Source organism: Mus pahari, chromosome 11 (genome assembly GCF_900095145.1).
Source record: "Mus pahari chromosome 11, PAHARI_EIJ_v1.1, whole genome shotgun sequence".
In the NCBI taxonomy this organism is placed as follows: Eukaryota; Metazoa; Chordata; class Mammalia; order Rodentia; family Muridae; genus Mus; species Mus pahari.
Genome location: NC_034600.1, coordinates 39,481,951 through 39,509,106, shown reverse-complemented (window position 1 = coordinate 39,509,106; position 27,156 = coordinate 39,481,951). Strand labels below are relative to the sequence as shown.

The 27,156-nt window shown below is 38.7% G+C and overlaps 1 protein-coding gene across 6 annotated transcripts in view; it reads right to left on the bottom strand.

Moving 5' to 3' along the window:
- Pde4d (phosphodiesterase 4D) overlaps positions 1–27,156 on the bottom strand; it is a 1,422,283-nt gene that overhangs the window by 785,381 nt on the left and 609,746 nt on the right. Inside the window, exon 1 of one of the 6 annotated variants that reach the window (XM_021208480.2) lies at positions 21,216–22,151. The exons of the other annotated variants lie outside the window; for them this stretch is intronic. Coding sequence (XP_021064139.1) covers positions 21,216–21,655 — 440 coding nt within the window. The 5' untranslated portion in view covers positions 21,656–22,151. Of the gene's footprint in view, positions 1–21,215; positions 22,152–27,156 lie in introns of those variants that run through there. 6 annotated transcript variants of the gene reach the window in all.

Here is a 27,156-nt window from a genome sequence, read left to right as displayed (position 1 = left end):
AGCCTGCTGTGCGAGCTTAATTTCAGGGAATGCACGCAAGTCTGTACAGCAACAATGCTAGTGTATAAGATGAGAGCAAAATAGAGTTGGCTGTCAACAGGGAATATCCTCGCATTTGTTTAGTGGGTAACACAGATCAGTGGAGACATGCCAGGCATGATGGTTCACACTTACAACTCCCGTACCAGGGAAGCTAGGCCAGGAGGATCAGTCAGCTTCAAGGGCAGCCTCAGATGCACAGTGAGGACTATGCCAAGAGTCTCAAAACCAATGAGCAGAGAAACCCCTACTTTCAAGTGTGAAACGACACAGAATACCAGTCTCTGTCTCTACACTGAAAACGGAAAGGCTTTTTATATGTCACTTCTACATGTAAAACTCAATCCTAAAGTGGTATTTGAGACTATCTCCCATCTCTGGACAGTCCTGTGCACAAAGTGGCCATGTCTAAGCAGCTAATCTGCGGATGAGATGCTAAAGGGACATTTCTGGAGCTAAACTGCTAATCCTGTGTTCTTCTTCTTCATTCCTTGCTCCTTCCCATTCACACAGAACGTACACTCCTTGAGAGATTTAAAGGAGAAACATGCATGCTGCTGCCATCCAAAACATAGTGTCCAATTCTAATTCCCTGCAATTTAAAAGGGAAAATTCCAAGAACTTAAGCAGAGATCAAGGGAAAATTCTTTTCATGTGATATACCCAGATGACACAGATTTCTAAAGGCTAACACAGCGAGGGGGATGACTGGGCAGATCTTGAAGCAATCTGGTGATCATGTGCTATGCCATCGCTTGTTTTAAGGCTACACTTGCATGTGGGGCTGTTGACAGCTGAGCAGTGGGGAATCTGAGCTAAGGCTGCTAACTGCACAGCTCACCAGATACGGGAGTGGGATTTGCCATGCCAGCCATGCAGAAGCTTGATTGAGCCAAAATTCTGGAAGGAGAAAATACAAAAGGTTTTCTGCTCTTCAAGGCTTAAAAGTATGTGAGATTGCAAGAGACAGGACCATATAAAATTGGTAATATTTCAAAACTTTCATAAAGATAGGTCAACACTGCATTGAACAAATGAAGATGAGAGAATTCATCTAAAGTGTTTCTATAATATTGCATATATATACATACACATTATATATAAACATATACATGTTGTTTAGAGGCAGAGAAATAATTGATGATAGAAAAGAAGTCACAGCATTTATGGTAAGTTTGAACTCTGTGTTTTTGGAAATTAATGTCTTATGCCAGTATGTGCAAGCTAACACAATGTTCCTAGACGAGTAAAAGGGTTTGTGGAAATAAGAAATCAAAATGGTCTAATACAATATTTCGGCAGTGACACTAATTAGAAATAAAGACTTTTAGTGATTCTCATGAAATACTTGTTTCAGTCTTATCACTGTCTTGCAGCATCTTCAGGTAACATCACATCAGATCAATTCCCACTGTGGGATGGAAATTTTCATCACATGAATTGGCTTTGCATGTTTTGAATAAAAACTGGAGTATAAACATTGGAAAATTCTAATATGCACCAGAAGGGAATGTCAATTGCCAAAACAAAAAGTATCCTTGTGGTGGAGACACTCTGTAAGACTAGAAAGACAGAGTAGTCCTGGCGTGATGATATTTGTAAAAGGAAATAGTTTTATTTCTCTCTCTATTGGTTTCGACTTCTTAATCATTAAAAAAATTATATATATATAAAATTATTTGGAAACCCCAAAGTGATTTTAGATGGAGAAATAGCAAGTAACACCACACCTTGTTCATGTGCAAACAAAACGTTTATACCAGGATAGAGCTATTTTCCTCACTGCTGATTATTATAATCTAGGTCCCTTTATTGAATTCTCCCATCTTGATCAAACATGAGATAAAGGTAAAGCAAATGTAGCATTGTTTTGGAATGTAAGGATCTTGAACCCCACGTTTAATTTTCAGTTATGATGAATAAAATTCAACAAAGAACAATTCTGTGGGGGTAACATGTCTGAAGTCCTATCTTATAGTAAGCAGGTTTTGAAAGGAGAGCATAGGAAGGCTCCTTGTACTTGGTTTCTTTCATTTCCTGTATACCACTGTTGAAAGGGGCAACTTATATACTTGAGAAAACATCTATAGAGCCTCATCATAGTAGAAAGCTTATTTTCTTAGACACTTGCTTTTCTTTTTCCATTGTTCAGATTAATTTCCATTGAATACAAAGAAGGATTTGTGTTAGTTCTCTGCACCCAACCTTTTAAAACAAAGGATTTGAAAGTTCTTTAGGATCTATCACTGGCTTCCCTTTTCCCTCTTGTACTCTGAATGTTGTCCCCTGTCTGCCACCCTTAAGCTTCCTTTCCATGGACAAAGATTCTTTGGGAATTCTTAGTGATACCTATTATATTCCTATGATTTTCAAACTCATTTATACCACTCTTCTATTCTTCTGAGTCTTGAGATCTGACAAAATGAAAGAGTCAGAGCTCTGGAGTTAGAAGGTCTCTGGCTTTGACCTATAAGCAAATCTTCAAGTTCTATATGTCATCAGTTTCTTTGATTGCATATTGAGTGCTGGCTTGCTTGCTTGATTGCTAAGAGGATCAAGTACAATGTGATATCACTTCTTGACTAGCAGACCTGGGAGTCAATAAATGATGATGCTCAAAAAGTGGTGTTCATGATGATGACAATGACAGGGATAATGCTGATGGCAACTATCTGCCTGACATCTCTATTTGAATATTCATAGGCAAATTCGCCAACTTTCTTCAGCTGGTCTGGTCAGCAATATTACCCAGGTATATACCGGAAAATACCCTTGCTCTTCCTCACCAAACCTACCTCTTCCTGTCTGACTGTGATAGGTAAACTGACCTTTCCTGCTGATATCAGCCAGGCTTTTGATGGTGTAGTCTACCTGGTATCTATCATTCACCCCTTCTCCTGGATTGCTTTTCCAATATTTCAACTAGATGCTCCATCTGCAGACATTAATTACTTCTATTCTTCCTTTATACTACCAAGATACATTCCCTTTTTTAATACAACTATCATGGTTTTCTTTAACTTAAACCCTTTTTAAAGGAAGTTCCTTTAGGATAGTCAATTCTAAAACTCTCTAACAGTATCTTTTAAATACTGAGTTATAAATAGATGCCACGAATATTTTTTTTAAAAAGATGTAAAATTATTTTGTCCTTGACATGGAAAATTGCTAAGTATCCTATTACTAACATGGTGACCAGAAAGGATAACAAGGAAGAAAATAAATGTATATATTCTTTGTGACTATTCTATGAACTAATAGTGCTATGAAGAAAATATATAGTCAAACTGTAAGCATATAACCAAAATATATGAAAATATACATGCAAAAAATCATGTTTGCAGGCCACCTCTTTGTTTTCAGTGTATTTAAAACGACATACTAATCGAGTTTTTTAATTACCAAGAAAATGAAAAGTTAAGGAAGTACTTATAGGAATGGTTCATGAGAATAGCTGTCATAGAGAATATGGTTGTTCAGAACTAAAACAGCAAAGGAGAGTAGAGGATGCTTTTCATGAGTGAATGTTGTTGGCATAAGTGCTTGGTAGGTCTAACAGACATGGTATAACAAATGCAATATATAACAAATGTTAGCGGTCTAGTTAGAAATTATATGGAGGTAGGTAATAGCTATTGGTAGATACCAAAAACAAAATGCAACTGATGAACAGGAGAAAAAATCTTAGGCAAGTTTCAATAGTATGTAGACATATGCCATTGTCTGGATTTCCTGGAATTGATACGTATAGAAATAGCTGACTAGCTGGGCATGGTGGCGCACTCCTTTAATCCCAGCACTTGGGAGGCAGAGGCAGGCGGATTTCTGAGTTCAAGGCCAACCTGGTCTACAGAGTGAGTTCCAGGACAGCCATGGCTATACAGAGAAACCCTGTCTTGAAAAACAAAAACAAACAAACAAACAAAGACAAAAGCTAGAAAGCCTAGGATTAGGGATAGAAAGCAATAGACGCTCCCGATCAAAGTGGTTTCAATAGTTTGACATGATATTCTTCACCGTTTTCAACTAGATCAGTAAACCAATTGAAAGAAATGCATTAACTTTTAGTAGTTCACACACACACACACACACACAAACTTCACAATAAATGGGCATTTGTTCTAATTAGTTCAATGACACTATCTACAAAAACAACCCTGCAAATTTTATCTGATGTCAAATAATTGTTTGCCTTGCTTAATTTTTCAGACTTGATCCCACTAAAGCAAACAAGCAATTAGGATGACCTCTGAGAAGTCAAAAGGTAATTAATATTGTACGTTTTTCTTAGGTATTCAGATACTTATGGATTCCTTGATCATATTTTCCTTGACTACACTTAATAGGTCATTTGGTTTTATGTTTTTAAATCATCAGCCAACAAACATGTCTGCTTAGAAAATTTTAAAGTCTGGGGCTGGAGAGATGGCTCAGCAGTTAAGAGCACTGGCTGCTCTTCCAGNGGTCCTGAGTTCAATTTCCAGCAACCACATGGTGGCTCACAACCATTTGTAATGGAATCTGACACCTTCTTCTGGTGTATTTGAATAAATAAATCTTTTTTAAAAAGAAAATTCTAAAGTTATATCTTCTTTGCCATCATTCCTTCTCCATTATTAGCTCCAGATTATCATCATTTATTTCTCTTTAAAATTAGCATAAAAGTAACAGATTTCCCACTTTAAAACATGTTCAACAGCTTTAGCCACCAGGGAAATGCAAATTAAAACAACTCTTCAGATCTCATCTTACACCTGTCAGAATGGCTAAGATCAAAACCACAAGCTCATGCTGGCAAGGATGTGGAGCAAGCAGAACACTCCTCCATTGCTGATGGGAGTGCATACTTTAAAACAACTTTTGGGAATCAATATGGCAGTTTCTCAGAAAGCTTGTAATCTATTTACCTCAGACCCAGTCATACCATTCCTCAACATATACCCAAAGGATGCTTCCTCCTACCACAAGGACACTTGCTCAACTATGTTCATAAGCGCTTTATTCATAATAGTCAGAAACTTGAAACAATCTAGATGTCTCTTAACTGAAGAATGATTTTTTAAAATGCGGTACATTTACATGATGAAGTATAACTCAGCTATTTAAAAAAATGATCTGAAATTTGCAGGCAAAAGGATGTAACTAGAAAAGAAAAGGTAACCCAGACCCAGAAAGACAAACATGGTATGTGCTCACTTATAAGTGCATATTATCTGTAAAGTATAATCATGATACAATCCATGGACTTTGAGAGGCTAAGTAACCAGGAAGGCTTAAGTGGGGAGGGGAATACAAGGATCTCCCTGGGAAGGAGTAACAATAGATTTTGTTGGTGAACTGGGCACAGGTACAGACAGCATCAGGAGGGATCAGGTAATGGGGATAAAGGGAGAGAATATTGAAAGAGATGACTGGAATTAGAGAGCCATTATGGGGGCAAGGTGGAAAGCGAGCACAATGGAAACTTAAAGCGAGCACAATGGAAACTCCATGGAATGAATCTATGAGTGCAACACTAGCAAAGACCCCAAGTAATGGGAGACACAGAGCTGGAACTGGCCATCTTCTGTAACCAGGCAAAAGCTCAAGAGGAGGATTGGGATACCAACCCAGACACAAAAACTTCAATCTACAGTTTGCTATGTCTGCAGGATATGCTGGGACTGGAGCCTAGTGTGATTGTCAACAGAGAGAAAAAAAAGAGATTTTACCTAATAACTGTTGGGAGCAGATGTTAGAGTCTCATAGCCAAATATGAAGTAGAATTCAAGGAGTCCTGTGGAGGAGGAGACCGAAGGACTGGAAGAGACAGAGAAGTCAAGGACACAGCCTTTATAATCAATTAACCAGGTCTCAAGTGGGCTCACAGAGATGAGGGTGCCTGCTTGGGTCTGTCCTAGGTCCTTTGTATATATGTCATGGTTGTGCAGCTTGGTGCTCATGTGAAACTTAACCGTGGGGACAGGGCTTATCTCTGACTCCTTTGTCCTACTGGGTTCCCTCATCCAACCTTGATGTGAGAATACATGTGCCTGCTTTTTTGGATCTTGTTATGTCATATTTGGTGTCCCTAGGAGACATGCTCTTTTCTGAGGGGAGATATAGACAGGGATGGATGGGGGTGGGGGTGGGGAAGGGGAGGTAGGGAGAGAGAAGAGGGGAGGGGACAGAGAGAAAATTGCAGTTGGAATGTAACATATGAGGAAAGAATAAATTAAAAAGGAGAAAAGATAACAGGTTTCTTTATCACATTTCAATACGCTTTGCTTTGTCTGATCTTGCGCTAACATATCTCCCCGCCCTCTTCTGTGTGAACTCTCCAGTCCCCCTCATGCCTCTTTATATTTTCATATCGCTTGCCTTCTTTTACCTTCCCCAACCTCTTTTGCTAAGACTCTCTCCCTTGTGGCTTCTTTATAGGTTTATGGTCCATGTCCATGTTGCCCCATTAAGACATGTGAAGCTAGAATCAAGACATTGGTGAGAACATGTAGCATTTGTCTTTCTGAGTCTCAGCTACCATATTTAATGCTCTTTGGATCCACTGATTTTCCTAGAAATTTCCTTTTTCTCTATGGCTGAATATTTCTTATGTGTGTATGTATGTATGTATGTATGTATGTATGTACGTATGTACCGCCTTTTCACTGTCCAATCTTCTGATGATAGACTTCTAGGGATTTCCTTTCTATCTTGAAGAGTAGCAATATACATGGATATGCTAATATGTCTGCGGTAGGATATAGATTCCTTTGGGCATATGCTCAGAAGTGTTATTTTGAATCATATGGTAGTTCTATTTTTAATTTCTTTTGAAGCATAACTAGACTGATCTCCATTGTGGCTGCACCAATTTCCACTCATCCTACAGTATGCAACAGTTGCCACTTCTCTAGCATGTGTTCTTTCCTTTTTAAAAATTTGTTTGTTGTCTCTTTTTGTAATGATGATTATTCTGACAGAGATAGAATCTCAAAGTAGATTTAATTTGCATTTCCCTGATGGGTAAAAATGTTGAACACTTTGAAATAATTACTTATTGGCCTTTTGTGTAATTTATCTGAGAATTGTTCAGTTCATCACTTATTACTGGCACTTATTTTGAGTCTTACCTAGTTAATTTCTTCCCATTTGATGTTCCATGTACCTGTCAAATGAGCTTTAAATCTCAAAATAAGCTACATAACTGTTAACTTTCCTAATTAAAATCTCAATGCTTCCATGACATCTTGGAGAAAGTCAAAGAAGTAGTTGTTTCTGGCCAGTTCTACACAGGACATCTTTAAAACTATTTGAGAACTACATTGGAACACCACTTGATACTACAGCCCTACACCCTTTAGCCATTTACTTTATAGTATCTCTGGTTTGATCACAGTCAATGGTCAGCCATGCCCTGCTATGACCCAAATGCTTATAGGCATTTAGATAGAAAACTTTTGTATTTTAGCTTTGTCTTCTGTAATTTGTAGTTTCTTTTAATTCATTTTTATAGGTAGGGTTTTTTTTTTTTAAATCATAGCAAGGAGATCCAAACTATTCATTAACTACAGTAAACTTTCACATCAAAGAGAGTATTGGAAGCAATAAACAGACTGTCAGACCATTTGAGGGGCGCTATGTGATTTTGATCTTCTACAGATGGCGTGTCCTCAGTTGCTCCTTTATTCGTTCTTTTTCAAAACTTTTCACAAGTTACAGATACTCAAAAGAGTTTCTGGATTAATATTGACAAACTCACAATCCAGCTTTGGACAGATAACTTATTTAAAATGTCTCACCTTAAATTGGACATAGTACTACCAGAGGACCCAACAATACCTCTTCTGGGCATATACCCAGAAGATCTTCCAACTGGTAATAAGGACACATGCTCCACTATGTTCATAGCAGCTTTATTTATAATAGCCAGAAGCTGGAAAGAACCCAGATGTCCCTNAATAGAGGAATGGATACAGAAACTGTGGTACATTTACACAATGGAGTACTACTCAGCTATTAAAAACAATGAATTTATGAAATTCTTGGGCAAATGGATATATCTGGAGGATATCATCCTTAGTCAGGTAACCCAATCACAAAAGAAGTCACTAGATATGCACTCACTGATAAGTGGATATTAGCCCAGAAACTTAGAATACCGAAGATACATTATGCAAAACAGAAGAAAACCAAGAAGGATGACCATTGTGTGGATACTTCATTCCTCCTTAGAATAAGGAACAAAATACTCATGAAAGGATATAGGTACAGAGACAAAATTTAGAGCTAAGATGAAAGGATGGACTATCCAGAGACTACCCCATTCGGGAGTCCATCCCATCATCAGCCACCAAACCTAGATACTAATGCTCATGCCAGCAAGATTCTGCTGAAGGGACCCTGATATTGCGGCCTCTTGTGAGGCTATGCCAGTGCCTGGCAAACACCGAAGTGGATGCTCACAGCCAGCTATTGGATGGAACACAGGGTCCCCAACGGAGGAGCTAGAGAAAGTACCCAAGGAACTGAAGGGGGCTGCAACCCTGTAGGTGGAACAACAATATGAACTAACCAGTACCCCCTGAGCTTGTGTCTTTAGCTGCATATGTAGCAGAAGATGGCCTCTGATAGAGGCCCCTTGGTCTTGCAAACTTTATATGACCCAGCACAAGGGAAGGCCTGGGCCAAGTAATGGGAGTGGGTGGGTAGGGGAGCAGGGGCAGGGGGGTATAGGGAACTTTCGGGATAGCATTTGAAATGTAAATAAAGAAAATAAAAATAATAATAAAATAAAATGTCTCACCTTGACCTTGCTTGTTCTACATGCCAATTCCTCATGCACTTATGGTCTAAGGCTAGCAAATGAGGTAGATTTTTCTCATGTGAAAGAATGCATGCATATTCCTTTCCTTTGTTTTTCTATCTAGTAATGAGATTTGTCGTTATGATGTTTGAACTCACTGAACACCGAGTAGCATAGCATCATAAAGCAAATGGTAATGCAGGTGAGTCAGGCATGCCATTGCCATATCTCCTGTGAAAAATAACACAAAATTGTTTTTCTTTATTACATTCTTTTCTGCATAAAGTATTATACCATGATTTCAGAATGTTCTAAAACCTATCTTTCATTATTTTTCAATACATGGCTGTTACTTTGCCCTAAAGATTTCTCTGTGCCAACCGAAGTGATAACCTGTTCAACAGCTTGCTTGTTTAACTATACAAAAATAAAAGCAATATACTATCTCCAAGAAAAGCCTTTTGAAGCTAGGATCACTAGTTTGTCAGAATAATGAAGCATGCATGTTCTTTACCCATCCATCATGAGAGTTCTTGGATAATTTGATGGGTTCTTGTGTTATTATGAACAGGGAATTCACTTTTACAAGCTCTTCACATCTCAAAGAACTGTCAGGTAGTAAGGTTCTGAGTTATTGTAGACAAGTTGTATTTGTTTGACCCAGATGGAAAGAAGCAAAGAATTTGAGGTAAGATAATTTTAATTTACAAATAATGGCTAAATGATCAGCACTAAGTTAAATTACTTTGTAAATAAAGAAGCTTAACATTAGTACCTCATTTCCATCCTTCCTTCTAACCTTGACCATAGAGGATAGTCTACAATGCTATTGCTTTGCTGGCTTCTTGTTTTCCAGGTTGCTTTCCAGAAGTGATATTCCATTATCAGATAATAACTTGCCCCTGCTAACCCTCAATGCCTTTTACATAAAATAACTTGTAAGTCTGTTACTCTTTACAAAAAACCTCGTAAGGGAAATTGCCTGAATTTGGAATTATTTCTCTTAAATGTAATAGCTTGCAAGTTTTATATAGCAGGTAATCTTATAAACTCTTAAGTTTTATTTATTTAATAATTCTTGCAGCGCAAGTGACGTGACAGTACTATGCTTATATGGAAACAGAATTGATAATTGCTTCTATATGGGACTAATTGTTTGTTTAAAATGTACTGGCATTAGGCAGATAAACAAAGTTAAGTATACAGTTAACATATTCCAAAAGGAGAACGCCACAGTATTATGACAGGCTTGAGAGATCTGAGAAAACTTTGCCCAACATGTATTGTTTGGTGTAAAATGTTCATGTTATCAATGCTCAAGGATGGAAAGTTTTTCAGAACATCTTAAGTGAAGCAAAACACATATTGGCTTTTGTCGGGAAGATGCTCCGGCTGATGAAAAGAGGCCCACTCCAGTGAAACCATGGCTATATTCTTTCTTATAACAAAGACCTATTGACATTGGTAAATTTACTTGGTGGTTGTGTTCATTCTCGAGTTGTTAATATAAGTATTTATTTCTTACACTTATGTTCTCCTTGATCATTATTATATTGTTTACTAATTTTCAAAAATCTGGTTAAAAACAAAACAAAACCCTGCTTCTTATTGTTTGAAGATCTTTCTTCAGCTGACCCAGTGAAGCTTCCATGATGAGAACTTACATAATTAGAGTAGCAGACATCCCCTGGTTGAGATCCTGTTCCTCAATACAGCAGAAAGCCTGGGATGCTCAACATGATTCCAAGTAGTGATGGGAATGAGAAAGTAAATGGAGATGAAACCAACATCATATTTGAAGGATTTAAAATTGCTTCCAAGTAAGCTAAAAACACATCTGCCTATGAGGTGAATAACAAGAGCAGGGAAACAGTGTAATATTGTTATTGTGAACTTGGCACAATCACAATAGACAAAAGGTGTCCTCTGTGTTCAGAGAGAGTGGTTGTAAGCAAATGATTCTAAAATAACAACCTCTTTGTGATAATAATTCCCAACTTTTAATTGGCCTAGACCCATGTTTTATACTGGGGTTGATTTTGTAATTAGCTTATTTGGACCATTCAGTGGGTAGAATGGGTAAAAGAGCAAACAACCCTATAAATATTTGGGGTATGACACAGTCTCATTGTGTCAGAAAATCCGAGACCTGCTTACCAAGGCTGAATGTCTTTGGCTCTATTTCCTACCAGCAATGAAAAGGGACTGAGTTTAGGTTGATGGACCTTAATTCAGGACCAAGATTGAATCAGCCAGGTTTAGAAATGGCTGGAGGCTGCAGTTACAGAGATAAATTGGGTCAACAAGTAGTGGTTGAGGGAGCCATAGAAACAAACAGTACTTAATCCTAAGAACTAGTGAGACAATAAGCTTGGAATTCAATTCAGGTATCTGAGACTTGAGAACTGAATGTTGGCTCTAGGAGATAAGAGTCTAGAAGAATCCCAAGCTACAAAATTATCTCTTGTTCTCAGTGTGTGTGTGTGTGTGTGTGTGTGTGTGTGTGTGTGTGTGTGTGTGTGTGCGTGTGCATGTATGCATACATGTGTACTCATATGTTGGCATATTAAAGACTAACCTTAACTGTTGTTCTTCCTTGGACATCACACATCCTGTGTTTTAGACAAGGTTTCTCATCTGCCCGAGTCTCCTCAATTTGGTTAGCCTGGCGCCCTTTGAACCCCCAGGGTCTTCCAATCTCTGTTTGTCAATTCTAGAATTACAACAGTTCTAGGATGTCTGGTTTCTTTATTGGGTCCTAGGAATTAAACTCAGGTCTTCAGGATTGAGCAGTTTCCTCAGCCCCCAAGGCATCCCCCTTTATTATAACAAAGAGCACATTCAGAGCTAAAGGGAGAGGATTGGAACAGTAGAACCTGCATTTAAGAAAAGAGCACATGAATGAAGAGGGGAAATGGTGAGAGATAGGTAGGGAATTGGAAAGGAGGATGCTTTGAGCAAAATATATCATGTGCATATGAAATTATCAAACCATAAAAATAAATAATATATACACACACACACGGAAGAATGTCAACCAAGACACTGACACTGGTAGACTTTGAATGTCTTCAACACCAGGATATCAATATATAGTTTCATAAAAACACAGGTGCAGTTCAGAGCAACATTCACACATAATTCATCCTTAATAGAGTATAGAGAAGCTGATGAAATTGTGAGTACCATATCACATTGTGTTCTTCTTGTAAGACATCACAGGGAATTTCTTTGAATTCTCAGTGTTCAGCAAAAATGTATTCCTAAATCAACGCATTTGTTAACTTACTGCACACATGCATCGTAAACTGATGTTTTCTTCCTTGACTTCACTGTTAGAAAGCACACAGCCAAATCTCTGAATTTTCCTTGACAATTTCTCAATAATTAATGGTGTGGTGAGTTTGCTTTTATGTTGCACATGATCTTTATGCTGTTATTTTCTGTTTTGGGACATTTTTATTTTTCTACATTGTTCTAAATTATTTGACAATGCAACAACTTTCAGTTTTAGAGATGAGGAAGAAGAGAGGGCTGTAAACAAAATATATTGACTGAAATAGGTAGAAAATGCAAAGGGAAGGAATAGATCATTTATGTATATTGGAAAAGCAGTGTGTTGATTTTTAAAAGAAAAACAGAACCAAAGTAGAGAAAAGAACATAAAGCATAAATGCAAGACTTACTACCTCTTCTTTAATATACCTGAAACAATTGGTGGAGGTTTGCTCCTATAGAGGATGCAGACAGGGAGAGATGTGCACATACACGTGTACACAGAGACATGAAAATATAAATATGCATAAATGCAGAAGATTAACTTGGGTCATACTCTGTGATCTAGTCTTTATATCCATCCACATAAAAACACATTGAGTTCATCACTCGCCCTAATGCATATGATCTTCCTCAGTTTCTATTTGTAGTGGTCTTTTGTTGCAGGTATGGCATTGTTTTGACTTTAATGCTTTACCGAAAGATAGTTGGATAGTTTTCTGACACTTGCTATCATGTTTAGTGTAGTGTCCTGATATAATACTTCCTTGCTTATGTACTCAATTATATACATAAACCCAATTCCCGTGCACAGAATTACTTTGGCAAAGGCATGTGTACAAGACAATGCTACCTGTCACTTGATTACTCATTAACATTTTCCTAATTTATACCCTACACCAAAACTATCCATAAAAAACACAGTTACTTTCCTATACCTCCAGATCCCTTAAACTATTCAACTTTCTATTTCTTGAAAAATGATAAATGAAAAGTCGTGTAATGTATATTTTCAGGTTTATTCTATATCTAGCTAGATTTAAATTTTAAATATATATATTCATCAATAATCTTCCTTTAAAAATTACCTCTGATGTCTTTTGCTCATTTTCTTGATTTTTATAATTTTATGATTGACTTTACTATGGATTTTAAGTATTAGGTTTTGTGCTATGAGGTAAACGGTTTATTTGAATCAGCCAATGAACACCATGCATGAACTTAGCATGTGTACACTGTGTTGGGATAGTACCCTGACTGGTTCCTATATTTTATATATGCATAGGTCTCATTCTTCACTTCTTTAAATTCTACCAATTGATACAATTAATACTATACCACCTAGAACACTAGCCCGTATGATTTGTTCTGAAATGTCATTGGTGAAAAACGTGTTTTTCAGTATGTTCTTTACTACTCTTATATATACATTTCAAGGGAAATCCATAAAATTCTACTGAGGGAAGATATATATTGGTTTTAAAGATCTCTAAAGCCTTATCTGAACACACACACACACACTCTCTCTCTCTCTCTCTCTCTCTCTCTCTCTCTCTCTCTCTCTCTCATTTATAAAACACACACATGTACATATCATACTGCTTAACTTCATCACCCTAATGCAAGCCATCATTCAGATATATATGATGTTCTCCCAATAATTCTCTTAGTGGATTAAGTCAACCACTTAGTTAACTTTAAAACACAGTGTCTTAACTTTTGTATCCAGGACCAAAAAAATTGCAAACATGATGACCATGTTCCTGAACTCTGCCATATTCCAATACAGTGGATTATCTGAACCCTCAGATACAGAAGTTAAGGATGTACAGCACAGGCATCTGTTGAAATTAAAGGGGAAATATTCCTTCAGAGTTATTTGCATTCTAATATACATTTCTGTCTAAATTAAAGGAGAGGGATATTTTTTCAGTGTTATTTTCATTCTGATATAATTTTTTCATGAGGTAGACTAGAAGTACTGTCTCCCTTCATAACCACTGCGACTTCCCTCTGCCGTCATATTTTAAGTAGAATCATACAACCGGTACTAGAAGATATTCCACTATAATGAAGGTGCCATCAGCCTAAGGCTTTTAAGGCCTGTGTCTGAATTCTGTATTTGAAAATGGATATGCATCTATCTTTCTGAGAGACAATATTCCTTTCATAACCTCTGAAATGAGCAAAATATCACTGGCTTTGTGTGCTTCGTAGATATTATTAAGAGGATCAAATATATCCTGTCTGGGAGAGCGTAAGCCAAAAAGGTAAGGTTTCATTATTACTTCCACACCAAAATCTTATCATTTATTGAGCACCTGTAGAAGCCATACTTTATGCAAAGTTGTAAAATACCTAAAGGAAGACCACAATATAACCAATAATTAAGTTACAGTTGGAAACTCTGAAGTATAATATACAAAAGAATATTACACTCTCTTTTGTAGGAAGGTCCCCAAGGGTAGTAAATATGAATTCAAACAGATAATGGTTTTGTTGTTGTAATTTTTCAGGTTTTGAGATTATAATATAGTTATCTAATTTCTCTCTTCCCTTTCCACTCTTCAACCTTTCTCATGTATCCCCATTTCTCCTTTTCAATTTCATGGTCTCTTTTTCTTTAATTATTGTTTATATATGTATATATATATTCATATATGCATGTAAATGTATATATATACATATATAGTTGCACATGCATATATATGTATATACATATACACATATATGTGTATATGCATATATATGTGTATATTTGGGTATACATATTCATAAAATGAAAATGCAACCTGATTAGTCCATACGAAATTACTTATATGCACATGTTTTCAGGGCTGAACATTTGGTATTGGACAGCCAATTGCTATGTTCTTCCTTCCTTCTCTGGGAAAGACTACCTTCTCTCACTCATGCCCAATATCTTTTAGTGGCCCAAGTAGATATTCTTTAATTCTTTAAAAGAGATGAGAATGGCGTGGTACAGGACATAGGGAAGGAAATCTAGAAATAAAGAATATTTTTTCATGGGGGTAAAAGGTGGTATTAGAGACAAGACTTTACTTTTACATGGAGACAAGAATTTGAGTATTTAATGGGTTTGGTGGGATGGGTTGGGAGTGAGTAATAAGATTTTCTGTACGTAAGATAGACAGAGTTAACATCCCAATGTGCCAGACCAAGAGACTTAGATCTTATCTCACAGGCTAAAAGAAGTTGGTCTAAGATTTCACAAGGAGATATGACTGATATCTGGCACATAAGACAAACTGAAGTTAGTGGATACAGGAGCTGGAGATCACTTACAGGCTACTGCAAATGTTTGAAAGTGGTAAGTGCTTCACTGTGGGAAGTGCCAAAGGGAGGATGTGATGTGGCACTTCAGAAGTCAGGTTGGAAGAAATACCTCCGTGGTCTCTGACATCAAGAGTTATGGGAGAAGAGCCCAAGAAAACTCACTGGCTTAAGACAGTGAGATAAATGATGACATCATAGAGTAGATCAATAACTACAAGTGTGTACTCATGTCTCAAAGAAAACCTGGAGTGTCTGTTAACCTTTTCCATCTCTAACATTGTCTGAGGGCACTCAAGGCAAATGTGTGTGTATGGAGTCATATAAACTTAGTCAATGAGCTTTAAAAAATTGTAATGCAAACTGCCCTCTTCTCTGGGAGAAAATTAGAATTCCTATTTTTAAATGTAGAAAATGTTCTTTGTAGTAAAAATAACCACAGCATCCTTTGAAATATAATACAGTGCTACTTAGAATAATCCCTTAGCAGTGTTTCTGATACAAGTGTGGACTATAGGTTTTAAACTATTGATGCATATGTATACTATATATTTTTAAACCTGAATGGGTAATAGGCCATAAAATGGATGTACTTTTAACCATATTAGACTTGAGGCATTTGAATAATTTAAAAGGTATTAATTTTTCAGATAATTAATTCATGTAATGTTTAAGGAACTTTTTCAAGATGCCTCTCTAAATACACACTAAACTAGTAAGCAATCCATCACTCTGTGTGGTCTAGGGTGAAGTGTAAGAATCTATTCACAAAAGAGAATGAAAAAGATGCAGTTTCTGAAGTCACCTCTTACAAATGTCTGAATTCTCTGTTTACTAACAAAGTACATGATATGGTGATTTTATGGTAATTAAAATTATTTTAGTTTTAGGTTATTACTTGGAAGGTGAGAACATTGGCTGTCAGAGGGCCATTAAGCCAGGAACGGTGACCTACGCCTGTCTCTCAGCAGGCATGGCGATCAGGAGTTCAAGACAGTTTCAGATACATGATGAGTTCAAAGCAAGCCCGGACTGCACGAAATCCTGTGTCATCATGAAACAAAACAGAGCAAAACAGATGGCCACAATATGGAAAATGTGAATTAGTTGTCAGAAGATATGGAAAGTGTAAATGGAGTATCTGCATCTGCTAATAAACTAGCAGAGTAATTAAACCTCTCAGGCAAGAATTCTTCAAGGGTAAATTACGGCTGGTATTCAGGGAGGTTGGTCTGTTTATGGACATGGTACCTTTGTCTCCTGCCACTGATCTAAGAGAGCTACTGAAGTCAGTTTGAAAAAGGCAAGAACGCACCAATATTGTATTTCACAAGACAATTTTCATGGGTATTTGTTTCTAGTCCCTCTTTTTAAACTCCCCCCCCTTGCCTATTCTTGTCCAGAATTTCCAATGAAACATGAAAGGTTCAAAGTTTCGGAACCAAATTATAAGATGACAGACTCGGAATGTGTTTCTATCACATTAAAGCCACAAAATACACGGTCAAAAAGTATTTTTAAAAACCTAACAAGATAATCTTTCAGTGGAAGTAAACAGGGGAAGATATTAAAATCAGTTTTCTTTCTAAGTGTTTATTAATATTTAGGAAACATATAAAAAACAAAATAGCCTTTTTATATTGTTAATAATTACTGTCCTTACTTAAATTTTCAATGTGTCAACCTCATACTGACTATAAAATATTAAAAGAAAAATATAAACATAAGTTATTCTTCATAAAATCCACAGACTTGACTTTATTGGTATACCCAGTGTAAATAACATTCTTAAACAATTGCTTTGATAACATGAAATGCAAGATTGGCCCCACAGACTTAGAGTATGTTTACACACTTCACTGAAGAAAAATTCTGCAATGAAAGTCTCTCATGAAACCAATCAAAACCACTGGAGAACACCTCTCTTAATCCTGAAGAGGAAAGCAAAGTTTTGATTAATATTTTATTAGTGGTATAGTTCTAACCAGGGCTTAGCATGTTCTTTGCAAGTGCTTCATCCTCATGTTGATTTTAATAGTACTGAGATATTGCAATATACAAAATTTTCTTTCCTTCATGAAAACTCCATATGTTTACAAAGCCAATGCCACACCAATATTCCAGCACACCTAGGTTTACGTTTAGGGTGATGAGAGGCTTCAGATGTTCTCTCACATTCCTAACTCAAACATCACTTTCATGATATTTACATCTCTGCCACCTAAAACTTTTTTTTATACAGAATCAAAAAAAAAATCACCTATGATGTTTAAATCTCCAAACCTCGTTCTTTATTAAGAATTTATATCTATTTCAAAGATTGGAAATAAACATTACGGATAAAGAAAACATTTTGTTATATAAGGAGAAGTCAAAGAAAGGGCTTTTATCAGTTAAGGTAAATGGCTGCCGTGAATTTGAAGGCTTATTAGTTGAAATGATAAATCTGGTATTTTAAACGGTATTTTAGCATTGTTTTCATATTTCATTTTGGTCTCATGATAACACACAGACTCACTTACTTGGAAATTTTGCTCTTCCAACTTTCTCCTATATTGATATTTATAAATAAATCTACCGAGTTAGATACATCTTAATAAAAATATGTTTGACACATTCTCATTTTCCAGGAAATCAAAGGAATTGACCATCAATATCTGATACCCATCTCTTTCCTGTTGATATAAATTTCTTCATTAAAACAAAATACATCTTTGCCATTGCTGCAGATATTATAACTGAGTCTCAAAACTGCAGCGGAGATAATAACATCTGGACATGCTGCTGTACATGCCACAGATAGCATCTCAGAGCCATGTCATTTTCATAACCCATAGGCAATCATGCTTCCAGACATTCATGAGGCCTTTCCCATGCATTAATCTTCACAATTTAAACCCCTATTCAGATCATAGTGTGTGTGTGTGTGTATGTGTGTGTGTGTGTGCATGTGTGTGTGTGTGTGTGTGTGTGTGTGCCTGTGTGTACTTTTTTGTTTGGTTCTCTTCTAGAAGAAAAGGGAAAACAAACTGAAAGGTTTTCATCTGTCTTAATGTCTCTAAACACTAATTCAGATTTATTATTGTCAACTAATTACAGAGCTTGCCCTGCATGATAATGGACACCAAGTTACTTTAGACAGGACAAGTTGAGAATAAAAGTTAAAAGTTCTCATTGCTTCCAAATGTGTATGCTGTCATTTTCAGAATGATTTAAATATATCCCCTTTTGTTTATCTGGATGTATACCCTGTAGTATACATGGACATAAATTTCATGCACAGTCTCACATATTCATGATGCTGTCAACTTTTGCCAGGAATCACGTACATTTATTTCAGCAGGGCCTTAGCTGAGTCAGGAGACCTGCATTTCTGTCTCAATTCTGGCCTGTCTACTCTATGTGATGCCAAATAAATTACTTACATCCTTGAGGGCCCAGTGTTCTTGTCTATAAAGTGGAGATGATGTAGTTGATATTAGCATTGTTGGAAGAACCTACTCTGCCATGCCTTCTAGACAGGAAACTTCCTTAATAATTTGAAAGCGTTGCTACCACTTTCTCTAAATAATGAAACTAATACCCATGACTTCTTGGAAACACATTGATTTGCAAAATGAGTTTTATTAAAGAAAGAATTCTTTCAGTTTGTGAACATGTGTGAAATATTCAGAAAGTGATATAAAGAATTTAAAGTCATGAATCCCTAAATAAAATGGCAATAATATATCATATGAGGCATAATAGGAACAACATATAAATATTATACATCTTAGATTTATCTGAACCATTCAACTAAGGAATTTCCGATATAACAATCCATCAATGTATAGAGCACAGTTAAAATTAAGCTCAAAACAGTGATGCAAGTTCCATTCCAAGTTGCTTATTTTTCTCAGCTCCACTCTCTCCATACAAATCTATTTTATTAAAAACATGTAGTCAATCAGGAGATTTTACAAAAGTAACCAACCTACATATTAAGCTAGAATATTCTTCTTAAATATTTGTTAAGAGCTCATTACTGCATCTTTTGTATTAATAGGTCAAGTAATATCCTCGCCTCTACACTGCTGTCATGGGCCTCTATGGCCTGATGCTCAGCCACTAGAGAGCATGACTACCTCTTCAAATAAAGAATGAAACTACATGTGTGATTGAACATTATGTGTTACAAAGATGAAGCTTGCACATTGATTTATTAATCTCTGTAATCAACCTCCATCATTAACCTAAATTGAGATTGGCTATGGTCCTTATCTTTTGACTCCAACAGATACGGTGTCATCAACAAGGTATCCAGAAGCAAGAAAGGAAAAGAGCCAAGTGATATATGCCAGCTGGGAGAATGCCCGCACGTGAAGGTTAGGATGCTGAATGGCTAGGTGGTCTTGTTGGGAATACAGCACATGGGGAGACATACTCACAAATGCACAGCCTCACACAAGCATACGGTTGAAAACCATTATTACTTTCAGATGAATCCAACCTATTGTCAGTAAAAGCTAGACAAATAATCCCAGGCCCAGCTTTCCCTGTTTATACAACCAGTTCTGGTGTACAATTACCCATGGTCCAGTGTGGGGGCTGGATGTAGAGGCATCAATGGCCACCCCAGCTAAGGCTAGATGACTGTTCCATTTGCCAGCAAATGTGGAAAGGAATAGAAACTCCTAGAACCCTTGTGTGATTCTTGTGTGTGCATGTATGTAAAATTCACCTCTCCCTCTTCCTCTCCCTATCCCCCCACTCTCTCCTTCCTCCTTGGTGTGTGTGTGTGTGTGTGTGTGTGTGTGTGTGTGTGTGTATGGGAAGGGATCCATGGCCTTAGGACCAAATAGGACCAAAATCCACCTCCATACTTGAGTTAAGAATGAGGTGATTGCTCAGCCACTGTAATTGTCCTTTACACTACTCATTTCCCGCGGCATCTATTAAAACTCCCAGCTGACATGTAGTTTCCCTGCCCTGTCTTCCGGAGCACTTTATGTTAAGGGGAAATCACTATAATCACATCTCTATCTCTTGCTTGCTACTAAAATGAGGTGCTTTCTTGCAATGATGGTTCAGGGACCACCGATCCATCACATTCTGGGTGTATACGCGCTCACACACGCACCCACGAGGACACAGTAACTCCCACATCATCCTCGCTTCCATCCCTCCTCCTTCTCTCTCGTAAGGATTGCTGAACATTTTGCTCCAAACTCTCCAAGTCACCCACGTGTTTGTTCTCCCCTTTGCTGTTCAATTTACTTCTGGACTTGACAAGAGTTGTGCTCAAGCTGTATGTGCTGCAATCTTGCGAGCGAGCAAACTGTCGTCCACACCCTGTGTGTGCACTCTCTGGTCAGATCTGCCTGGCTGATCCCTCCTTTCTGGGGCGAGTGGACAGATTTATGGGTGGTGTCCAAGGTTGCACTGCAGCCTCCCCCACCCCCAGCTTTCGCGCCTTCACCCTCCCTCTACTAGAAACAAACTGAATTAGGTTTCGTCTTACTGCTGGGGTGGGATGGAAATGAGTGGGGAGAGGGAGGTGTATGGCGCAAATAAACCAATAAACCGGTAAAAGACATCACACACACACACACACACACACACACACACACACCACTGAACAATTACATTTTACTTTCAGGTCTATTACACACCTGAATTATATCTTCTAGGGCAAGGACAGACACGCCCCTGCTCACCCTCCCTGAGTTTTCTGAATTTGACCCTGGATTCCAAGATTGGTGGTGACTGGTTAACAGGGAGAATGGGAGAAGAGCGGAGGTGACCCTTTCCCTGAGTGGGGGAGGGGGCGCTCTCTACTCACCGTCTGAGTCCCTGGAAAGACGAGGGCCAGGACATCCTAGATTTCTTCAGGCCCGGCCGGTGACCAGTCTCCACCGCGTAGGAGGTGCGGTCCATGGCACGGCAGTACAGGTAGCGCTCGGTGTCCGAGTAGCCGCGGTGCCGGACGCGGCTGGCCCCGCTTGAGGCGTAGCGACCACGGGTAGCTCCGGGCGGTGGCGGGGGTGGTGGTAGTGGGGGCGGTGGCGGTGGCTGCAGCTGGGGCTGGGGCGAGGGTGGTGGCGGCGGGGGCAGGTGGTGATGGGGGTGCAAGAGGCGGAACTGGGGCTGCCGGAGCGGGTACTGGTGGTGCTGCTCGTGCCTCCAGAGATGCTTAGGGGCTTTGAGAGCGGCCCCACCAGCGCTGTCGTTGCCCTCGTCGCTGCCCGCCCGGGCCGGCACGCTGCTGCCCTCTGCCTCCATCCTGGCCGGCTCTGTGCCCCGCTGCCCCGCCGGGTCCACCACACCAGCCTGAGCGCCTCCCGGCTCCTGCTGCCGCTGTTGCTTGCCGAGGCGCCAGAGGCTGGGCTCAGCTTCCGACTTGTAGCGGCCAGAGGCTCCTGGCCACCGAGAGGGGGCTCTGCTAGCGGGGACGATCACAGAACGCCACAGGGATCCCTGCACCGTAGCAAAGGCAGAAAGGCGCGCTGGATGCTCCCAAGTAACCAAGAACTGGCAGGCGAGGCTTCTCTGATGGTCGGTTTCTTTTTCCTCTCTCTTTTCTCTTCGTTCCTCCGGTGAGATTAGGGACTGTTGGCAGCTAGTGCTACAGGATCTGCTCTTCCCAGCAGTAACCTGCTCTTGAGTCCGGGCACCTGAACCTGGATCTCAGAGCTGCTGAAAAGTTGGACAGCTCCCGACTGGCCAGCAGGAGCTCTGACTTTCTCCAAAAGCACTCCAGCCAGTCAGGAGTCAGACCTGCTCTCTGGATCCTTCCCCTCCCTGTGCCCGCGCCTCCCTCCCTCTCTGCTCCCCACTGCCCCGAGGTTTGCTCTTCGACGCTTGACTAGGTCCTCTCCTCTCACAGAAATGGATTTGATGATTCCTGACTGGTTCTCAGAGCTTGTGGAAAATGAGTTGCAGGATGCAGACTTCCAAAGAAAAGGGAAGCTACCTGTCAAAGTTGCAAGGAATGATGCGTCTGTGTGTAGCTACGAAAAAAAAAAATGGATCTGCACGAAGATCTAATATTTTAGATTAGTTTAGTCTATTTCTCTGCCATAGGATTAAATATTCTATGAATCTTTCCTACAGCAGGAAAATTGCTCACTATTTCCTTCTGGAGATACTCCAGCTAGTGTTGTGGTCCTGGAGAGGAGAGGTAGCTGGAAATCAAGATGAACAGTCTTTTGATTAGGAACGCACAGCTGAGCTCTCTGACCAAACTTAAGGTTGGGGTACCTTTTCCATCACAAATGTCTGGTTATCTTCAGGGGCTGCTACCTTCCGAGCTTGACTGCAGTTTGCTTTTCTGTCACATTTAATAGAGCCTAGCTCTATTACCAACGAATTTAAAAACCTGCTGTGCCATCATTCCACAGAAACAGTCACCATTGATGCTACAGTCTGTATTCAACTTCCGTCTCCTAGAATTAACATTTTCCTTCAATATCAAATATTTTTAAAATGTTAAGGTAATTTCATAGCACTGTGAGGACATTTCACACACTTTCTTGGAGATGGTTGTATCACTGAAAAGTCATATGCCAGCTCCTCACTATTCATTCTACCATTTGTCACTGCAGAAGTCACCATGGTACCACCCATTAGTTGTCAGATACTGAGATCTCACAATAACTCATTGGCAGCTTAATCATTCTGTTCCCTGCAGAAAGTCATGACATAGCTGAATGTGTACGAGAGTAGTTAAGAGTCAGGAAGCTTCAAAGTGTTGAGAATCCAACCATCTCTACACAGTGGCTGCTCAGCAGAGATGCTGTGAGGTAAACAGCGGTAGAGAAGACAGTGACGATAGATGTCCTTTGCTCAGAGGTAAGAACAGCCCATGAAATACACAAACATCTTCTTCTGGAAATGGCAATAGTTTAATACAGGAAACAGGCACAAGACCCCTGGAGCAGCTGTAATGGCTACTCATGATTGGAAATGTCCCTTTCCTTCAGTCTTGAGCCTTGGGCATTTTGCTCACATATGGACCAGGCATGAACTCCGAGAAAGGAGGTCCAGAGAGGAAGGAGGCAAATGTCTCTGGAGCACTATTTGCCCTATGAAGGATGTAAACTGTACATGACTAAGCATGCCTGCCTTGGAAGACACAAGTGTGACACTGATGAAAGTATATTCTGTTTCCTAGAGGGAATTGAGCCAGTATCTTCCCAAAATGTGAACAGAAAGAAAATAACAAAATGTTCTGGAGCATAATTATGTTTTAATTCCTTTATCCTTCTTAGCCTTGTTAACATCTGGAACCATTTCAATGAAGTGTTTCCCATCCATTTCCTTCCCCAAACTGTACTACTATAACTCCACCTAAAAGCCCCAACTTTGAAGATAGTAATGGTCAAACGATTTATGGTCCCTTTCAGCAGGTTAAACAGAATGATTCCAATCCGACCTGCTTCTCATTGCCAGTTTGCTACTTCCATGGGACTGAGGAACATTTTCTTCTATCCATCACTGCCATTGTGTTTAAAAGGCTTTGCTTTGTTCATAACGTAAAATTAAAGTCCAGGAATTCTCTTAAGTTCACAGAAACCATTTGACATATTCCCTACTTGCATAATTTTCAGTCTGCCATAATTCCCATAGACGATTGATTGTTTAAAAAAATTATTTAAAGTTTATGAGTAGAGTACACTGCTGTTGTCTTCAGACACACCAGCAGAGGGCATTGGATGCCATTACAGATGGTTGTGAGTCACCGTGTGGTTTCTGGGAATTGAACCCAGGACCTCTGAAAGACCAGCTAGTGCTCTTAACCACTGAGCCAACTCTCCAGCCCAGATTATTGTTTTTTAATGGATTGTTTCCTATTACTTAGCCCTATTATTTTTAAAATGAGACTATACAGTAATGATTTAAATAATGCTTGATAAAGTTAGAAATATTGATGGTTCTTGCCAGATATGGAAGAATCCTAAGAATGATTTTTTCATCAGTAGTTAGTAACTTTGCCTTGTCTAGGGAACATCAACAGTGGGGATTTTCAAGATTGGGGGATGATACCTAGGTCAGTGTTTATGAACTTTGTACTGTCACAGTCAGCTTGAGAGTTAATTCAGAATATATAGGCATAGGCTCCTTAAAACAGGACAAGACTTGGGGCTTTATATTTTTGCTAAGTTTGCAAGTAAAATATGATTGAGAATCAAGCTTGTGAACCAACACTCTTGGTTGCAAATTAAGTGACTGTCTTAAAGGGAGGACTGAACACTCTTAAAATGAGGATGCTCTTTGGATATCTTTGTTGATCAGTAACTACAGATCCAGCCCAATTCTTCATTGTGTAATTACAGAAACGCACCAGGTGCTATTGCTTCTCCTGTCAGAAGTCTCAGACATTCCCAGTTAGAAGAAGCTTAACGCTCAGTTCTCAGGAAAAAAATATATTTTATTGATTACTCCGTTTGCTTCCGTGTTAAAGAAAACCACGTACTGCTCAAAGTTGAGCTCTCCCTCTTTTCCATTTAAAATCTCTTTCCATTAATGTGGGGCGTCTCTACCTGTTTGAAACAACAAAAAGGTACGAAGTTCCTCTGACTCACTGGCTTCCTCTGGCTCTGTCAGATGAGTTATTTTCCCCCTATTGATTGATTGGTCACAGGTCTTAGAATTTTACAGGGCGCAGTCTGGGGCAGTCTTTGGGAACTGGTTAACATGGAACATTTTTGAATATTATCATTATTGATCATCTATATCTGTATATAAAAAATAGAAAATCAGGTAAACAGATAGTCCTCTTTTCCTGAACAAACTGGTCTCAGTGGTGATTTGGTGCCATGAACATGAATTAAAGAGTACACATCACCCCCTCTAGTGCTGACACATTTCAAGTCTTCCCTAATGACAAGATCAATCACTCAATGTGCTCTTACTAGCAAGGGAGAACATTCTTGTCAATAATTCTGAGGAGGAGAAAGATGTCAATTTACAGCTAACAAGAAGCCAGCACCATTTTTTTAGCCCAGAATGCAGATTTAAACAATATGCTGCAACATTTAAGGGCCAATGCTTACCTTGATGACAAGAAAACAATATAAAGAGACATTTACTTTGCATGTATTCTATATTTTATTTGTTAAGGGGCTGCAATTTGGTAACAATCCATTTGACATTAGAAATTCCTTCTACCAGATACTGTGTTACACAAGACCAAACTGTTGTCTAGTTAGAAATATCCAAATTTTTGCAGAAACTTTCAGATTTCACCCAGGTCCTCACTATTGAGTGGAAACTGGCACCAGACACTTTGTTATGATGTAGGAAATGCTCTTAAAAGTATAAAATATCTAGACATATATTAGAATAAATACTATTAAAATTTCTATTCCACTTGGTACAATTAATATGAGCTAAAAAGGTTGCCTTAAATATATTTGTTTTTGCTTACGACGATATTAACTCTGCATCATTGTAGGAGCTCAACCTGGTTTATGGCTCAATGTCACCAGAAACCAATTTTGTAACACTCTAATGGCACTAATCTTCAGGGAAACTATTGCTTATCTATAAGTGCCAATTCCCATGAATACTTTGGTGTTTAAGACATAAAGACCCACCAAGAGATAATGCTTATGACAGTTTTGTGTCTTACAGAGAAAATAATAACTATCCAACTTTGGTTAGTGGTCTATACTGATATATCTGCTATAGACAATAGAAGGAATAGGGTAGGGCGTTTCTGTTGCTTCTCCCCAACCTACACCGGAGAGGGAGGGAATTTTAGGAAAGAAGAATTTATTTTGATTAACAGTTTCAATACTTTTGGTTCACAGTTGTTTGGTTCTGTTTTAGTCAAGCTTGTAGTCAGAACAAACAGCACAGTGGGAACTATGTGGCAGAGCAGAGCTACCTTCTTCAGGGTATCTGAGTAGAAGAACAAGGAGGAAGGGGCCAGGTATGAGCTATACCATACAAACATATGACTCCAATGGCCCCACTTCCTTGAATCAGCACCTATATTCTAGTTTCTAGCATAATTCAGCAATGTCTTCAAATTGTAAATCCATCAATGACTTATTTACTTTATTAGGTCAAAATATTCAAGGTTTAACTCCCCCCCACCCCTGCTCCCTGCAAATCCTCACCTTTCAATGTTGCTTTTGTGAGCAAGCTCTCAACTCTAAACCACAAGGAAAAATATCCAATTATTATGACATTGTGAATCTTTTAAAACAGTAAATATCATTGAAGTCAATGCTATAAGAACATGTTGAAATAGGCTGTTCTTACGATGTATAAACTCACACAGGATGTGCACACCACATCTAAAGACTAGCATAAGCAAAAGCATAATAGAAATAAGGGTTCATGGTATATACAGAAAATGTAGGAAGTTACATAGATTCGTGAGGAGCACAGATGGGCAAGCTTGCATGTACCAAGGGAAGAATGACCTCATTGTGTCTCCCCAAGGCAATGTGATAACTATACCACATCATCAAAAGGAGCTTCTTTGGGTGAATTGGATTTAAGGTCTATGGTTAGGATATGAGGTGTTTGAGTATAGAAGGACAGCAAGGATATTCGAGTAGGAAGAAAAACACTTCTGTATTGTTCCCGAGAAGATGGTATAAACAGAAAGTAAGCAAAATAAGAGATGAAGTGCATTGCTCTAAACCAGAAGCCAGCATTTCTTTTGTGACATAAGAGAGAGAAAGAGAAAGAGAGAGAGAGAGAGAGAGAGAGAGAGAGAGAGAGAGAGAGAGAGAGAGAAACAAGAAGAAGAAGAAGAAGAAGAAGAA